We start from the raw sequence: 14,586 nt of genomic DNA on the forward strand, positions 1-14,586 counted from the left end.
CCCCGCATGACAGTTACTAACTAGGAATGTGATCAGTATTCCCTCAAGAATAAAGCCACATTCCATTTATAAAAGTCTAGCCACAAGTCAAGGTAACGTACATCGTGTTCTGATTTTGTCTACTCATACACGTGTACCTCATGTTCTACCAGATGTACTATTTGAATTTACTGTTATGATTTTCTGGGATGCAGTTTTATTTCATTCTTTTTGTTTCAAATTCAGTGTTGCCTTGAATTATGTTTGTAAATGACTAGCCAGATAGACTTTGATCTCTAAAATTGTTTTGCTAGTTTATGTATGGTTCGTAAAGCTTTTCACCCAGCACTCTAGTATTCATTCATTAGAAATGACTGGTGATACAAATCAGGTACAGTCTCATGTTAACAAACTTGATTAAATAGCAAATTGCTAGATTATTGCTATTTTTATTAAAATAAAAGCTCATTGACTGACTCTATGTATGGAAGGTATATCGTAGACTCCTTTTACCTATAAAGTATTTCCCATCTTCATCTCCCATATCTGTTTGTGAAATCATCTCTTTCTCATCTATACCCATTACTCTAGGGTATGGTTAAGTAAGGGACAGATTTTTTTGACATGACAAGGGCACAAAATGACAGTAGATTTTGAGTAGTATATAAATTGAAGCTGCTTTGGAAATAATTGCTCTATTCGAGTGACAAATACTGAAAAAGTACTCTCAGCTTTAATATTAGAGGGAGTTGTAAGTTTTCTAAATATTGACTTGTCCATTACCAGCTTGTTGCGTGGAGCTGGACCTCTTACGATTTAGGAGGGGCTGTGGTAGTGGGTGATATACAATTTTCCACCTTTGATACATGCTTTTATGTTATTCGTGTCCTATAATCAAGCACAGCTTTAAGAAGGCATTGTTTTTTCCTGTTGTTTATAAGTGAAACAGCCAGAACTAAAGTATTCCCGCTTTTTGTGATTGTACTAAACTAGGGTTTTCCTGATTTCTGCCCATGATGGAAAATACCATGGAGTTTTTCATGCAGAACACTTGCCTTATTCAAAGTGGTAGCAAGGTTTCCTGCTTTGCTGCCTGTGAAATCAAGATCATATTAGCTCCTCCTACCATAAATACCAGCTGCTGCGATGATCAGCTAGTAATTTTGTTAGAAATACACAGGAAATTTTGGTCTAATCAGTGTAAGGGCAAAAAACAATTTCTTCTTTTTACCTTCCTGCTAGCAGGCAAAAGGGAGACCTAGGGCATGTTACTGCGTTTTTACACTGGCATTGAGCCATGGAGTTGGACTCACTGAGTCTTAAATGCACTTAGAACACAGGTTTTGACTGCTTCATAGGAGACATTCCAGACATATTTATGCTCAGCAAAGTCTGAAGTTTTTATTCTTATTATCATGGTACTGTGTGGTCTTTTTGTTTGTTTCTTTTATCTGTGATGTTAGTACTTTTCCAAGGCCATGTTAAAACAAATAACTACAGATCATTTCAATTTATGCTAATCTCTTTACATTTATGGAACTGCTTTACTGCAATCTTAAGAAAGATGTTGAAACTCAGGATATGTCTGTACAGGTCTGGTAGAATGGAAGGCTGCAGTGCTGTCAATAGTCAGCCCATAAAAATCTTCTTGCCACAAAATCAAGGTTTATCTTCTCAATTTTTTTTTTCTCAGTGAAGCCATAGCTGTGGTTAACTCTTTTATCTGAAAGTAAATCATTTTAAATGATGTTGAAAGTTTAATATCAAGAAATAAATCACAACATAAAATCCAATGTTTTTATTGTGTTACACATGTTTACCATCCTATCATTCTGGATCACTAATTTTTAGTTGGAAGTTTAAGATTCTTTCAGAGTTAGTCGTTGAAGGAACATGACATTTGGAGGCAAAAGACAAAAATCTGAATTCAAATATTAGCTTACTGTGTGATCCTAAATCAAGTCATTTAAGCTCTCTAAACCTCAATTTCTACATCTGAAAACACAGATAAGTATTTTCCTGCATACATCACAGCATTATTTCTGAGAAGACCAAACGCAAAATATGTCATGTCATTTGTAAATTGTAAAAAGTTATACAAATGTTGGTTTTCATTTTTGTCTTGCACCCATTCGTTCACCCCCAAATCGTCAGTGCATCTATCCCATGCATATTATCTCTTAGTGGCATGTTGAATATGATAGTATCACTTGTGAATATATGTTTCATTTTATTGCTGAATGTGCATATATCACCAGATTTTCTTACCATGGTTTCATATTAAAAATGAGTAATAATCATTATAGTAGAAGCAATTTGTTTAAAAGCACTGCTCCTCTTCCCATACCCCCAAAATAAAATAACAGCTTTTTGATGGAGTAAGGAAATTAATTGTTTCTTCTGCTGCTTGTATTACAGCTTTTGAGAAACAATATTAAGTGATTCATTGGGTTGGTCTCATTTGAAGATGATTTTAATCTATTACTTGCTTGAGTTCCCATTGCTGAGTTTTCTTTATAAGGGTCTTAAGCAGGTTAAATCTTTTACTGCAGAAGTGTCTTAAACCTGAGTACTGTGGTCTGCCTTTGTGAGTTTGTCATCATTGGGGGTGTTAACTAGGTGAGACTGGATGGATAGAAGTTGTTTAAGTGAATATCAGATCATGCAGAACTGAGTACTGAAAAGCTTCTAGTTTTGCTGTTCTGTAGCCTTTACTTGTGTTTATTTTCCAATTTAAATTATGAAATGATTATATGTACTTCATTCAACTATTGCTTGTTCCACTTAAAAGCTTTGGAAAGTCTTTCTAGAGAAAACTCTATTAGAGGACCATGTGGAAAAAAAAATTTTGTGTGTACTACCAGTTTTCCAAGCATTTTTTTTTCCCTTTTGAATGCCCATAAAACTTGGTTTACATTCATCTTAAGTTAATTTATCTCATTTTGTCTAATGAATACTAATTCATATATTTCTCTAATTCCCCCTTTTAGGTTATAAAATATTCCTGGGAGGTAACATATTTAATAATTTCTATACATCTCCTATTAATTTGTACAGAGACAGACTGAGTAAAAATTTCTCAAATTTAATTTATGGATACTGGTACCTAAAAATGGGGGGGAATGTTGGTCTTAAAAGTAGCTAACACTGGGTTTCTTTCCTATCTGTCAATCATACAATCTACTCATAATGAATGACATTTTGATTTAGGGTAATTTTCTTTTTTTTTTTTAATTAATTTTATTGGGGTGACAATTGTTAGCAAAATTACATAGATTTCAGGTATACAATTCTGTATTACATCATCTATAAATCCCATTGTGTGTTCACCACCCAGAGTCACTTCTCCTTCCGTCACCATATATTTGATCCCCCTTACCCTCATCTCCCACCCCCCACCCCCCCAGTAATTTTCTAATGTAAAAAATCCCTTTTGCGCAAATGCCATTAAAAGCATCTAATAACCTAAGTATTTAAAAAAGCTCCCCATTTCACATGCTTCCAAATGGTATCCAAAAGTATTTGGAAATTAAAAACAAATACCCCAGTTGGCATAGCTTCCCCACCCTAAATGTAAAATCACTAGGGCTATTCTGAGTAACTTATGTATGGATTTTTAAAGTTAAAGTACTTTTGATAATGAAGCATTTGATAATTTGTCCAGACTAGCTGCCAGAATAGCTCCATTGTCTGAAAACGGATGTCTTTCAATCTGTAGGCTCACTTTGATCAACGTTAGTTAATGCGCATCCTTAAATTTTGGCATACTTCTGCATGGTAACCTTTCCTACACCTCTCACCTCATTTCTCCAACTTTCTTCTAGCCCATTGGGAAAAAAAATAGGATCTTGAAAACCGAGTGTATCTTTATTCTTCAGTTCTCTTAAAAATTGTAATGTTTTTAATCAGCTAAAATTGTTAACGATGTTAGTATTGGTGAAGTACATGTTGTGGTCATATTTTAGTGAGTCTCCTCATATGTTTAGTTCTGTATTTGTAGAAGGCAGCAGGCGCTGCCTTGATTAACAGGCTTCCAAACTGATCAATGTGTTCATATGTAATTTGATTTTTAAAGAAATACTTTAATGGTAATGAGAAGAATATGTTTCCTTTTCATAGAAAATCTAGGAGATTATCTTGGCTTTTGCTCAGAATTTGAAGGTAAATGGGAATCAGTTTGAAATATTGGAAAAAGTCAAATACCGACTTTAGCTCTGGCTCTGTCATTGAGTAGCCCTCCATTTCTTCATGTTTAAAATGAGGGCTGTAGATAATTTCTAAGGCCTCTTTCAACTCTGCTATCACTCTTTTATTGATAGCATGTATTAGTAAGAAATAGCAAGATTTGTTTATGGATTGTGAGAGCATATCAAATAAAGGGATGTAATAAAAGATACATAGAATGTTTAGCCTTGGACTGTTGTTAAACAATGGTAAATCCATGCCCCTCCACCCGCAAGTGGAGGTTTTGTGTTAATAAATAGCCCAGTCAAAGATGACTTCTGTTTTGAACTGTTAAATTTAAATTATTTTCTAAGAGTTCATGAGAATCACGGGAGTATTCATTGTGTGATAATATAGCATAGTATTATATTGTATGCATATGGTTTTAAAAGTACAAATAATAGTAAAAGAACATGTCTCTTTCCTCATCCCTTTTGACTTCCTCCATCAGTTCCTTAAGGAGAAAAACGAATAATTTTTGCTTTATCAACACATTTTCTACTTATTTTTTTTTATGACAGATGAGATGCTCTTTCTGTTACCACTCTTATCTCTCTTCTTCCATCTCCTCCCAATATGGAATGCTGTTTTCATTTAAATCAATAATTAATGTTTATATTATTTTGAATATGTGAATATTATGAATATAATATATGTTACTTATATAGAGCCAGGTAAAACTCTGTGATTATGTTTCTTTTCTGTGTGTGGATCTTTTCCCCCAGTCTCTAATTACATTTTTTCTATTTTCATAATGCATTTCTTTTTTTTAATTCAAGTTTATTGGGGTGACAATTGTTAGTAAAATTACATAGATTTCAGGTGTACAATTCTGTATTACATCATCTATAAATCCCATTGTGTGTTCACCACCCAGAGTTAGATCTCTTTCCATCACCATATATTGGATCCCTTTTACCCTCATCTACCACCCCCCTCCCTCCTGACCCTCTGGTAACCACTAAACTATTGTCTGTGTTATGAGTTTTGTTTCTTTATTTGTTTTTCTTGTTCTTTTGTTTTCAGTTTTACATACCGCATATCAGTAAAATCATATGGTTCTCCACTTTTTCTGTCTGACTTATTTTGCTTAACATAATGCTTTTTTTATACTCTGATTTTTTTCAAAAGTTCCATCATATCTGGTTCCTTCACTTTTTTCCTGGGAGAGACTACACTAGGGACACCATTATAAGTGGTTTCTTTTTTATTTCCTGATTTATTGATGATATATAAAATATATTTTATTTTAATATGGATTTTAATAGGACTATACCCAGCAGCTTTAATAAACTTTATTAATTCTAATTTCTTTGTATTGTCTCTTGAATTTTCTATCTATCCAATCATATCATCTGTGAAAGACATTTTTGTTCTTTTCCAAACCTTTCCTTTCAACAATGGCTAAGGCCTAGGTTAAATCCAACTTTGTCATATTTTAATTAGGAATTTTGCATGTATGTTCATTGGTACGACTGACTTGTAATTTTCCATTCACACTCAGTCCTATTTAGGTTTGGTGTCAAGGTTATGCTAGCTTTATTCCTCCTCTTCTGTTTTCTGGAAAAGTTTGGTTAGATTTAAATTACTTGTTCTAACTTAATTGCATTGTAATCAGAGACCATAATCTGTATGAATTCTATCCTTTGAGATTTGCTTAGACTAACCATAAAGCCCAGTGTATGGTCAGTTTTTATAAATATCCAGGGTGTGCCTGATAGAAATGCGAGTTCTTCGTTTGATGGGTACACTGTTTTGCGTATGTTCATTAGAATAAGATTATAATCATGTTCAAGTCTTTCTACGGCTTTACAGATTATTTTGTTTACATGTTCTATTAGGAATCAGAGATCTGTTTTAAATTTGCAATTATGATTGTGGATTTTTCTATTTCTCCTTGTACATCTGGTACTTTAAATTATATAGGTTTTAGGATGTTTTTCGTGCATACAAATTTGGGGTTTTTTTAAAGTGTGTTTTTTCTGAACCAAACCTTTTGATCATTCTGAAGTGACCATCTTTTATCTTTCATAATCTTTTTTGCCTGAAAGTCTGTTTTGTCTGAAATTAACAGCTATACAAATTTTCTTTGTTATTGGTATGATAGAACTTTTTTTCATCTTTTATTTTAACCTTTCCATGTACCTTTTTTTTTTGATGTCTCTGATGAATAGCATACATGTTGAAATTTGCCATTTTTTTTGCAGTCTGAGGATATTTGTCTCTTAAGTAATTTTTTTAGTGTATTTACCTAACTTTTTAGTAACAATCTTTTCAAAATATTGAAAGAAGATATAATTAACACCAGTGCATTTCCTTCTAGAGTCAACACTTGTTAACATTTTGCCATATTTGTTTTATGTTTTTATGTCTCTTGCTCTTCAGTGTCTGTGTGTGCACGTGTGTTTAATGATTATGTATGTGTGTGTATATACTTTTTTTTGCTAGGGGGGGTTATCATTTTGTGAGGGGTATAAATGTCTCATCATTGTGTTGTTTTGTATACCAAACATGAAAAAATAAAATAAAAAGACAAAAAAAGTAATTTGTAGACATCATAACACATATTTCTAAATACCTCAGCATGCATCATGTCTCACCAAAGGAAAAGGGCATTGTACTACATAAACATATCATTATCACACTGTAAAAATTAGCAATGATTTTAAAATATAATCTAGTATTCAAGTCATATTCAGATGTCCCCTGTGATCCTAAAAAGCTTTCATAGCTGTTGATGTACTACATTTGTTTATTTTCTTAAATTTTAAAAATCTGGATTGCATTGGAAGAAAATTGGATCTCTTGTGTCTCTGTACATCTTGATAGAAGAGGAACTGGCTCTTTGTTTTGGACTATCTTTTCAGGGATACTTGTATAACAAACACCTTGGAAAACAGAGATAGTATCTCCTTTTGGAGAAACAACCAGGTTTGTTTACTGTCCAGTATAATAAAGATAACATCTCAGAGCAAAGGTCAAGCAAGCTTACTGTCTCTTATAAAATATGTGGGTACCCTAAACACTCAAATTCTCTCCTATAACAAAGGCATACCTTGTCCTCTTCATGTCACCCTGTGGGAACTGGGGTCCAGGGAAGCCTGGACTATTGCTGTAACAAATTATCTGTTTCTCTGATAAAAAATGTTTGTGTTTTCTGCCAGCATCCAAGAAACTGTGGTAGACTAACCTGTTAGCTTCCAAGTAGGGAAAAGTCTCAGACCCTTCACAGTTCCTGATAGAATAGTCTTCCCACATTTTATTATTTCATGACTCTGATTTTTAATAGATTCACTGAGATATAATTTACATTCAATTCACCCACTTAAAGTTCACAATTCAGTCATTTTTAGAATATTTACAATGGTGTGCAGCCACCACCAAAATCCAGTTTTGAATATTTTTATCAACCCCAAGAGAAACCCACACCCCATAGCTGTGACTCCCTGTGTCTCCAAGTCCCCAGCCCTAAGAAACCACCAATTTAGTTGCTGTCTCTATAGGTTTCTCTATTTTGGTAATTTCATATAAAAAATAACATGTAGTGTTTTGTCTGGCTTCTTTTACTTACCATAATATTTTCCAGATTCGTTCATATTGAAGTATGAATTGCTACTTCATTTCTCTTTATTGCTGAATAGTATTCCATTGTATGCATATATTGTTTTTTACGTTTTTTAGTCTATTCTGGATACTACTATGAACATTTATGTATATGTTTTTGTATAGATATATGTTTGTATTTTGCTTAACTATATACTTTTGTGTGGATTTGTTGTGTCCTATGTTTGCTTGAGAAACTGCCAGATTGTTTTCCAAAGGAGATGCACTGTTTTGCACCACCACTTGCAATATATAAGGGTTACAATTTTTTGGGAACTGGTTTCCTTGCTAACACTTCTTATTGTCTGTCTTTTGTATTATATGAGGTGTGATCAAACAATACAGTGAATGTTTAAATAAAATAATTATTACAGTAAAAGACACATTGCTATTAATCCCCCTCAAAATACTCCCCCTTGCTTTGAATGACAGTTACCTCTTCATTCACTTTCTGAAGCAATTTTGGAAGTCCTCTTTCGTGAATGTCTTTAGTTGCACTGTTGTGGCTACTTTGATGTCCTGAATCATTTTGACTTTGGGGAAGAGCCAGAAGTTGCACGGTGCTAGACATGGTGAATAAGGTGGATGAGGACACACCGTAATGTTTTCATTTGACAGAAACTGCTGTACCGGAAGCACTAGGTGACATGGAACATTGTCATGATGGAGGATGAAACCGTTTGCCCATTTCTCAGGCTGTTTTCTATGCACACCATTTTTTAAATGCTCTAATAAACTCTTCTAATATTCCGATTTCACCGTAGTGTTTTGGGTAAAAACTCAGCTCACACAATTCCATCAAGGTCAAAAAACACAATTAACATTACCTTTCCATTGGATGGGAGCAGCATTCACCGTATTTTATCACACCTCGTAGCTATTCTACTGTGTGTGAAGTGGTATCTTACTGTAGTTTTGGTTGGCATTTCCCTGATTGCTAATGATGTTGGACATCCTTTTATGTGATTAATGGATATTTTTATGAGAAATGTCTATTCAGGTTGTTTGCCCATTTTTAATTGGGTTACTGGACAGTAAGTTAATAAGGTATAACAGTTGTTTATATATTCTGGATACAAGTCCCTTACCATATACATGATTTACAAATACGTTTTCTCATTTCATGGGTTGTCTCTTTAATTTTAAAAATTAATTATTTTTTTAAATAATTAAAAACATTTTTCAGTTGCAGTTGACATTCAATAGTATATTAGTTGCAGGAGTACAACATAGTTATTAGACATCTATATAATTTACGAAGTGATCACCCTGATAAGTCTAGTACCTGTCTGACACTATACAAAGTTATTACAATATTATTTACAATATTCCTTATGCTATACTTTATATCCCCATGACTGTTTTATAACTACCAACTTGAACTTCTTAATCCCGTCTCCTTTTTCACCCATTCCCAACCCCCTCCTATCTGACGAACATCAAAATATTCTCTGTATCTATGAGTTTGTTTGTTTTTGTTTTTTTAGATAACACATGTAAGTGAAATCATATGCTATTTATCTTTCTCTGTCTGACTTACTCCACTCAGCACAATACATTTCAGGTCCATCAATGCCGCCTCCAATGGCAAGAACCTTTTCCCTTCCATGGCTGAGCAATACTCCGTTGTATATATGTACCACTCTTTATCCATTCATCCAACAACGGACACCCAGGCTGCCTCCATATCTTGGTCATTATAAACAGTGCTGCAAAGAACAGACGGATGCATTCGTCCCCTCAACGTAGCATTTTTGGTTTCTTCGGATAAATACCTGGAAGTGGGATTACTTGGTCCTTCTTTGACTCTTGTTATAGCAATTGTTTTAAAGTCTATTTTTTCTGGTAATGTATCACTACCCCAGTTTTTTTTTCCACTTCCATTTTCATGAAATATCTTTTTCCATCCCTTCCAGTTTGTGTGTCTTTTGATCTGAAGTCTCTTGTAGTCAGCATATGTAAGAGTCTTGTTTTCTTGTCCATTTATCCATCCTATTTTGATTGGAGCCTTTAAGCCATTTACATATAAAGTAGTTGTTGATAGATGAGCACTTACTGATATTTTATTATTCATATTTGATTTTTTTTTTCACATTAGAGAAATCCCTCTAAGATTCCTTGTAATAGTGGTTTCATACTGATGAACTCCTTTAGCTTTTTTTTATCTTTTTTTGTGTGTGTGGTCTGGGAAGCTCATTATCTGTCCCTCAGTTGTAAATGATAGCTTTGCTGGGCATAGTGATCTCAGTTGTAGGTCTTTGCTTTTCATCACTTCGACTATTTCCTGCTAATCCCTTAGGTGCTGCAAAGTTTCTGTTGCAAAATCAGGTGACAGTCTTATGGGAACTCCCTTTTAGGTATCTCTTGCTGCTTTTAAGATTCTCTCTTCATCTTTAACTTTTGGTATTTTAATTATGATGTGTCTTGGTGTGGGCCTCTTTGGGTTCATCTTGTTTGGGACTCTCTGTGCTTCCTGGACTTGTATATCTATTTCCTTTGCTAGGTTAGGGAAGTTTTCTGTCATTATTTCTTTAAGTTTTCAATTCCTCTTCCTCTCTCTCTTCTCTGCCTGGTATCCCAATGATTCCAATGTTGTTATGCTTAATGTTGTCCCATAGGCTCCCTGAACTATCCTCATTTTTTGGATTATTTTTTTCTTTTCACTGTAGTGATTGGGCATTTTCTGCTACCTTATCTTTTTTATTTTTTAATTAAAATTTATTGGGGTGACAATTGTTAGTAAAATTACATAGGTTTCAAGTGTACGATTCTGTAATACATCATCTATATCTCACATTGTGTGTTCACCACCCAGAGTCAGTTCTCCTTCCATCACCATATATTTGACCCCCTTTTACCCTCTTCTACCACCCTCCTCCCCCTTTACCATCTGGTAGCCACTAAACTATTGTCTGTGTCTATGAGTTTTTGTTTCTTTGTCTTGTTCCTTTGTTGCTTTCTGTTTTACGTCCCATATGAAGTCATATGGTTCTGGACTTTTTCTGTCTGACTTATTTCCCTTAGCATAATAATCTCAAGATCCATCCATGTGATTGCAAATGCCACTATTTTACCTTTTCTTATGGCAGAGTAGTATTCCATTGTGTATATATCCCACATCTTTATCCAATGTCTTGGCCACTGTAAATAACGCTGCAATGAACATCAGAAATGTTTTCAGATTTTTGGGGTAGATACCCAGGAGAGAGATTGCTGGGTCATATGGTAATTCTATTCTTAATTTTTTGAGGAACCTCCACACTGCTTTCCATAGCAACTGTACCAATTTACATTCCCACCAAGAGTGTATGAGGGTTCCTTTTTCTCCACAGCCTCTCCAACACTTATTATTTGTCTTGTTGATGATAGCCATTCTGACTGGGGTGAGGTGATATCTCATTGTGGTTTTTATTTGCATTTCTCTGATGATTAGTGATGTTGAGCATTTTTAAATATATCTGTTGGCGGTTTGTATGTCTTCTTGGGAGAAGTTTCTGTTCATGTCCTCTGCCCATTTTTTAATTGTTTATCTTTTTGTTGTCGAGTTGTATGAGTTCCTTTTAATTTGGGGGTATTAGCCCCTTATTGGAGGAGTTGTAATAAATTTTACTGGGAAAATTGGAAAGCCACATGCAAAAGAATGAAACTAGACTGCTATCTGTCACCATGTACCAAAATTAACTCAAAATGGATCAAAGGCCTAAACATAAGACCTGAAACAATAAACTGTAATAGAAGAAAGCATAGGTCCTAAACTTGTGGACCTTGGGTATAAAGAGGATTTTATGAATTTGACCTCAAAGCAAGGTAAGTAAAAGCTAAAATAAATGAATGGAACTATATCATACTAAAAAGCTTCTGTACAGCAAAAGAAACCATCAACAAAACAAAGGGGCAACCAACCAAATGGGAGAAGTTATTTGCATAGTGCTTTAATTAGTGTTGTTTTATGTGTTTTACTACGTGATAAGAACAAATCTTCCTTAGTTTTTATTTTATTATTTTATACCACACTAAGAAAATTAAATCATTACTGTGTTTTCTTGTTTTAACAGTCTTCGTAGCTTGGTAAAATTAAATAGTTTTTCTACATTTTTTGAAACAGTGTTTATTTTATGGGGGGTGGGGTCCTTTTCTCTAACTAGTTTTTTTCATATCGACTTAAGAAGTCCTTTAGCCTGGGGTACTTAATGTCTGTTTTACCCGACTGTTGGCCTACAAAAATTTTGTGTTTTAATCTTAGTGCTTAGCATGGCCGTTTTTCCTTTAGATAATCTTTCTGCCCATCTTTCAGAATTGAAGTCAAGTTATTTACCTTCTCTTAAGAGCCCTTTTGCACGTTCCCAAGTTCAAGGGAACTCTTAACTTTGATAGCAATCATTGTCTATACCACTCATTTTTACTTGGTAATTGCTACTGAATCACAGACTGTAAAAGCTGTAAGCCACCTAAAGAGATCATATTATCTATCTCTGCCATTTTACCAAAGAGAAAACTGAGTCTTCGGTTATGGGAATTACTTGTTCATAGTATCCTAATAATGCAATTGCTGAGGTTAACTCAGAATGTATTTATTGTATTTTAGAGCTCTTTCTATTACTATTGCCTGCTGTATCGTTATTCCATTGTATTCAAATTTCACTTGCATTTGTTTGGGCCTAGTTTGTTTTTGTTTTTGTTTTGTTTTTTATAAGCTAGATTGGAAGTTCCTTAAAGGCAGCACCCATGTCTGTATATTTTTCTGTACAACTTATATCCCTAATATTGTGTTTTGTGCTTATAATGCATCTAATCAATATTAATAGATATTGGTAAAAAAACAGAAAACATGTCGTTCCATTTACCAAATGTCAAATTGGGGCCATTTCTTTGTGGGCATCACTATTATAACTGTATGGAAAGTGGCATCTAGTGGTTGGTGTGAATATTACATTTGCCATTAAAAAAAAAAAAAAAAATAGAAGAGGCTAAGGTACTTTTTAAGTCATAGGCTCCGAAGGCTGAGTATTGATAAACATTACTTGGTATATACATCACATAAAAGTTTTCTATTATTTGATGAGAAGCGTACTACTTTATTGTACATAAATGCTGAGCTATATACATATGTTAAACTAATTACTATTTGTTTTTCTAAGCACTTAAGCTTCATGCCAAAGTATAGTTCTGGATGGAATAAGTCATCTACTGTGTTCTTGTTCTATAGATCCTTATTTTAAAAGAAGATATTTTTCTGGCTCCAGGACTTCACTTCACACTATGAGCAAATGAACCTGTTAGTAGTGGCTATTTAGAACATTTAGGCTGTGGGAACAGCATTTATGCTAAAAGCTTACCGCTGTTAAAGACTGAGCTACAAGTGATGAGAGAGTGGAGGCAAAGAAAAGAAAGGTGGTAAAAGACAGTATTATGTATTTTGTGCTCCACTACTGATCATGAATGCAGAGAAACAAGAAACTTCAAGTGGCAGACATTTTTGGCTAGTTGCCAGGGTCATTGCTAATATAGATTAAGAGCTAATATCTTACAAGAGATGTTAGGGGAAAAATGAGTTCCTAAGAGCTTGGACAGTGGCAAATCATATTACAGGGAAGTTTTATGAATTTCTTTTTCATTTTTAAAAATATATTTTCACTTTAAAATTATAAAAATTTGTTGCAACAAACAACAAGTGCTGGCGAGGATGTGGAGAAAAGGGAACCCTTGTGCACTGTTGGTGGGAATGCAGATTGGTGCAGCCACTGTGGGAAACAGTATGGCGGTATCTCAAAAAACTAAAAATACATATAACATATGACCTAGCAATTCCACTCTTAGACATTTATACAATGAGAACAAAAACACTAATTTGAAAAGACATATGCACCCCTATGTTCATTGCAGCATTAGTTACAGTAGCCTAAGTAGCAACATAGGAGTCCATCGATAGATGAATGGATAAAGAAGTGTGTGTGTGTGTGTGTGTGTGTGTGTGTGTGTGTGTGTGTGTGTGTGTAATATTATGCAGCAATAAAACATAATGAAATCTTGCATTTGTGTCAACATGAATGGATCTACAGGGTCCTATGCTAAGTGAAATAAGTCAGGCAGGTAAAGACAAATACCATATGGTTTCACTTATATGTGGAATATTAAAAAAACAAAAACAAACTCATAGAAACAGAGACCAAGACCAAATGGATGGTTACCAGAAGGGAGGGTTGGGGTGGTGGGTGAAAAATGTTATGGGAAATATAGGCAATAATATTGTGAGATGTTTGCACGGTCACTGATGATCACTAGAATTAGTGGGGTGATCACATTGTCAGGTATAAAAATGTCAAATCACTGCATTGTGCACTTGACTCATATATAAGTACTATAATATTGTATGCTAACTATACTTAAATAATTAAAAGTTATAAAAATTATTTTGCTCATTGTGTAAACTTCAAAAACAATTGTATACAATAACATGTGAAAGCTTTCCCAGAGGTAACCATTGTTTGCAATTTGATATATATCGTTTCAGATTTTTGTCTGGTATTTGCTTTAAACGTATGGATTGTTTAATTTAGTTGAGCTATAAGTGAGTCGGGTTTTCAGTTTCATATTTAATGACTTTTCTCTCTGTCCATTGCTTTATAGGCTTGCTATGGGTGTTCTCCAGGATCAAAGTGTGACTGTAGTGCTGTAAAAGGAGAAAAGGTAAGATCTGAGATGGGCCATTGAAACCTTAGTAAAACAAGTAAAGTCCTTTTTTTAAAAAACATATCCCCAAGATTTTATTGTCTTCATGAT

The 14,586-nt window shown here is 34.1% G+C and overlaps 1 protein-coding gene across 3 annotated transcripts in view; it reads left to right on the forward strand.

The window, feature by feature from the left end:
- COL4A5 (collagen type IV alpha 5 chain) overlaps window positions 1–14,586 on the forward strand; it is a 307,204-nt gene that overhangs the window by 78,767 nt on the left and 213,851 nt on the right. For all 3 annotated transcript variants that reach the window (XM_074323263.2, XM_074323259.2, XM_074323260.2), the window contains one exon: window positions 14,434–14,493. In XM_074323263.2, coding sequence (XP_074179364.1) covers window positions 14,434–14,493 — 60 coding nt within the window. The remainder of the gene's footprint in view (window positions 1–14,433; window positions 14,494–14,586) is intronic.

This window comes from Rhinolophus sinicus, chromosome 18 (genome assembly GCF_057876585.1).
Source record: "Rhinolophus sinicus isolate RSI-liver-muscle chromosome 18, RSI-T2T, whole genome shotgun sequence".
Classification (NCBI taxonomy): domain Eukaryota; kingdom Metazoa; phylum Chordata; class Mammalia; order Chiroptera; family Rhinolophidae; genus Rhinolophus; species Rhinolophus sinicus.